Here is a 4876-nt window from a genome sequence, read left to right as displayed (position 1 = left end):
TCATTAGTTCCTCATTAGTTACTCATTCGTTCCTCATTAGTTCCTCAGTAACTACTCATTAGTTCCTCATTAGTTACTCATTAGTTACTCATTCGTTCCTCATTAGTTACTCATTAGTTCCTCATTAGTTCATCAGTAACTACTCTAATTTTGTGTACCGTAGTTCATCAGTAACTACTCTAATTTTGTGTACCGTAGCTCCTCAGTAACTACTCATTAGTTCCTCATTAGTTACTCATTCGTTCCTCATTAGTTCATCAGTAACTACTCATTAGTTCCTCATTAGTTCCTCGGTAACTACTTGAATTTTGTGTACCTTATTGTAAAGTGTTACCAATTTAAGCCGCTTTTAAACTGCCTCTTCAAAGGGAGATTTCACACCGTAATGCCGCATCGCCGTTCTGTATAAATGGTACAATCGTGGAATTGGGAGACAGAATTATCTTGCCTGAGTCAGGTACAGCGGTAGTAACAGTGCTGAAACGGTGCCTGTATAAATGGCAAAGCCAGCAGGACGGGATAATAGGGTGAAGGGCGTGACGAAGAGTGGCCGAAATGTCCGCATGCTGGGAAAACAATGAGGTCTTGGAGCTCCTTACCCTCCAAGCTGAGGACGAGATCAGCAGCCATATAACAGGGACAGTAAATGATTGTTATTGCCTTGGTATGCCATTGTTGATGTTCATAAAGCGCTGCCAATGCGTATGATATAAGTCTCACTAGAGACCGATGCTGTTGTGTTAAATGTTACGTCCATCACACCCCTTTTGATTCTGCGATGCCGGGATGCTGTCTAAAATAACATGTGGGAACGGCATCATGCTGCAGTCATTTGGTTCTGTGTAAAAATGCAAAGGCAAAAAAGACTTTGTCATGGCCCTGCAGCGTGATGTCTGTGTAAAAAGGGTTCTAGAAAAAATATCATGGTTTGGTTTGAAATACAGTAAACATGCTTGTTACCAATGTAACTTAACGTGACGTATGTCACGTGATATACCAAATTGCACAAAATAACTCAACGTTAACTTTTGATTTCACATGGGACATCTGTCTCCTGCTTGAAAGTCCTGGGTTAATTTGACCCATCTGTCCACCCAGACCAACTCTTGACACAGACTTTCTTGCTCTTTATATTACGTCAGTTACTCTCGTAGATATACTTGATTTTAACCACGCATTCACATAGAAAAATGGCTGCAGTTTAAATGAATTGTTCACATACTTGCATATGTTGTGTAGGTTAGGTTTAGGCAAGTAAGGTTACATAGGTTAAGGTTAGGAAAAGAAACATGGTGACAACACAAGTTCACTTGGTTTCACATGATCCTGAACACTGGGGGAAAGTCCTGTGTTTGTTTGACCCATCCACCAACTCCATGTGATCACAGTCTTCCAAATTATGTGGGTTATACACACATTACTGGGTCATGATTATGTGGGTCATATGTGAATTGTGATGCATTACTTTTAATAGGAACGGTGCATGAGAAGAGCCTGTCATGTTGGAGTACCTGCTCTATGTTGTGTCATTCTTTGGGTCCTCCCTAATGCCTGTGTACGATAAACCCTCTGGATATGATGTATTTTGTGGGATTGATTTATGTGTGTATAACTACCTATGCAAGTACTTGTGACTTACTGTAAATACATGACATTTTTGTAACTATCATTTTTAGGAGTTCAGTCTAAGTCGTAGTAGTCGTAGTCGTAGTCAGTATTGAGGTGTTTCCTAATCCTTAACCCTTGATATAAATAAAAAATAAATAAATAAACTTGTAATGTGTTAACTGTCTGCTCCAGAGAGTCTCATATGTTTCTGACTTTTATCTTGTCATCAGAGATCAAAGATATAATGAAGAAGCATCAGTGTATCATCATCTTATCTGTGCTCTTTAATAGCTGCTACAGTATCATCATACTGCACCATGTCTGTCACCTGTCTGTTCATGTGTGCTGTTAAACATCACCATGAATCCTGTCTGTTTTCATATGAACACCATCTTAAGAAAGCAAGTTGCATTCTTACAGACATTCATCTTGACAAACAGCTGTTGCACAACTTCCTCATCATCGTCGTCTTTTAACCATGGGACTGATTCGGTTGATATAGCGCCTTGTAGCAGTCATGGTAGTACTAACAGAGGTTAAAGGTCACAACTTGAGCTTCATCAGTTGAGTTGGTTCACAATAGATGGCTGCTGTCTGTATGAAAGCGGATTTTCCCTCTGCCTAATCACTATGGCTAGTAGACCACTTTACCAGGTGGCGAGCAGACAACAGGTCCTTATATGTACCTTCAGTGAACAGCTGTAGCTTGTTGAATTCAGTCAAGAAAGTTTTCCTTAGGAGATATGCAATACTCAGTCTACTCCTCCATAGTTAGGCCACCACAGAGGTTGAATTTGACATTACATGTTTCCATTTTGTCAGAGTCTGTTAGCTCACTAGTTTGTTAGGCCAACTTTTTCCTCTGTCACATGGAGTTTGCTCGATATCAGACAGAGCTGGTATGATACTGAACTGTGAAAAGGAATTAGATGTTTGTATGAAGAAATTATATCACAACTAACATTCAGTCAGTTTGATTGATTTTAACAATCCGTTTTTATAATCTGTTCCATGTCTCAGTTACAGTACATGTAAAACCTGCCCACCTAAAACCCTGCAGTGACTCATATTGCTCCGTGTCTGTATAAGACTCACAGGGACTCTTGGAATTATGATGCAGCTAGGACTGAACTGAAAAAAAGAGATGAAAGAGTTTGAATTCATGTAAGCAGCCATTATGTTGTCTTCTCTGCAGGCTGATCCTAAAGATGGTGTTTCCTGTGCCTCCATCAGCTACACTGGTGATATTGTGTCATTGCTGAGCATTGTGTTGTGTTTATGTGGTGGTGGATATCATAATGTTGCATTTACTTGCATTTACCGTTTACTATTTTTCTATATTTTCTTGTTGTGTATGTGTCGTGTTGTTTGAATGTTTTCCAGTTTCTGAGTAAAGATGATGATGATGATGATGAAGATGTTGCAGTGACCTACAGCACCGTGAAAGCTTCTTCTTCTTCTTCTTCTTCTTCTTCTTCTGCTGGAGCCTCTGCTGATCTCAGCAGCCTGTACGCCACCGTCATCAAACCAAACATATGAGAGGCCTCAGTTTAGTTACAGCTCATATTATTATTGTTGTTTTGTATTGATAACTGATTCTCTTAAATGTAAAAGAGCTTTTTGTCCAGAAGGGGGTGCAGTAGGTCAACCGGTAGCACCATGTGGAAAACACATTGCAGCAGATGCAGTGCGTCCCAGAAATATGCGTCTCGTCTATTCAGACAGAGACAGAGAGCAGATTAAGTTTTCCTGTTAACATCAGGTTGTCCGTCTGTCCGTCCCATTCTTGTAATTTTGGTGGCCATAGGTCAAAGGTCAAGATCAATGTGACCCTCATCCATCTTATTCTCATGACCCTGCTATCTCACTGACACCTTGAGGGGATTTCTTCATATTATGCAGAAATGTCCACCTGGACTCAAGGGTGAACTGATCAGATTTTGGTGGTCAAAGGTCAAGGTCAATTTGACCTTGTCTCCATCTTACTCTCATGAATGCAATATCTCAACAACACCTTGAGGGAATTTCTTCAAATTTGACACAAATTTCCACTTAGACTAAAAAATGCACTGAGAAGAATTTGGTGGTGAAAGGTCAAAGGTCAAGGTCAGTCTGACCTCACATCTATAAATCTTATTATAAATTATAATGAAACTTCACACAAATGTCTTATAAGAGAAAACGGAGAAGTGATGACATTTTATATCCAGAGGGTCAAAGGTCAAAGGTCAATTTCACTGTGACATTATAATATTTAACATAAAACACTTTTCCGGCTATGACCTAACGTCATATCTCAGAAACAGAAGGGGAGACATTTGGTCAGATACTGAACTGATGACATTAATCTTGGGCGTCCACCCTAAACTGTACTAACTGTATAGATGTTCTGTGCTGCCGGGGGGAAGATGTGTGCAAAGCATACATGTTTTCACAGACATGGATGTAAACTGTAAAAGAAGCTTTACCAGTGAGCGGAGGCATACAACCACGGGGCAGTAATTGTAGTTAATGACTAAAACACAGCCACAAATTTTTGATCCATGTTGTTCATAACTGGACTTTAAACAGCATGAACTTTGTCGGTCAGCTACAGCACAACAAAGTAGGAAATAACAACAATAAAGACAACTGAAACACACAAACAAGCCTATTTGTGGAAAACGTGCGGCCAATTAAGGTACTGTCAGACCTAGAGTTCCCTTGTTTTGGTCTGAATCAGGCACTCATTTTATTACAAAGTTGTATAATTGCCTAGAGTTGGTTCGTGTTCTCATGACAGCATTTACAAGCGGACCAGATAAAATGCCTGCGGAAGAAAGCTGCTCTTGATTGGTCAGAATTTCTATGTGGGAAAAATCCAGGAAGTAAACAAAAAGNGTTTTGATGCATTGGATGTGTTGAATGTGCATATTAAGGCAGCACAGGAGGAGGTGCACATTAACAATCCTCCAGGACTGTAACATGCTCATGTTTAACCCAAACAATGCGTAATGCGACTGCAGTTGGTTCTGATCGAGGTTAGAACACGTTCTCACTACAAAGGAACCACACAAGAGTTTGTAGGTAACTGGACTGAGACCACCTTGTCAAGAAGGTCTCGGTGTGTTTTTTTTGGTGAGCATCCGAATGCAATTGCTGTGCTCCCACCTGCCCAAACGAACCGCACAAACCCAAACTTGAGTTCGATTGAACTGAACCAAACAGGGCAGGTGTGAAAGCACTCTACAAGGGGTGAGGATTCAGTAGTCAGTGAAAGTACAAAAAC

General features: G+C 40.3%; 1 protein-coding gene across 1 annotated transcript in view; it reads left to right on the top strand.

Annotated features, from left to right (window-relative positions):
- LOC126398733 (uncharacterized) overlaps positions 1-4478 on the top strand; it is a 10792-nt gene extending 6314 nt beyond the window's left edge. Inside the window, exon 7 of the mRNA XM_050058297.1 lies at positions 2992-4478. Within this exon, the coding sequence (XP_049914254.1) occupies positions 2992-3147 (156 nt within the window). The 3' untranslated portion in view covers positions 3148-4478. The remainder of the gene's footprint in view (positions 1-2991) is intronic.
- The last annotated feature ends 398 nt before the right edge of the window (positions 4479-4876 follow it).

Source organism: Epinephelus moara, chromosome 12, assembly GCF_006386435.1.
Source record: "Epinephelus moara isolate mb chromosome 12, YSFRI_EMoa_1.0, whole genome shotgun sequence".
In the NCBI taxonomy this organism is placed as follows: domain Eukaryota; kingdom Metazoa; phylum Chordata; class Actinopteri; order Perciformes; family Serranidae; genus Epinephelus; species Epinephelus moara.
Note: the sequence above shows the minus strand (reverse complement) of the source record. Positions and strands in the feature narration are given on the sequence as shown.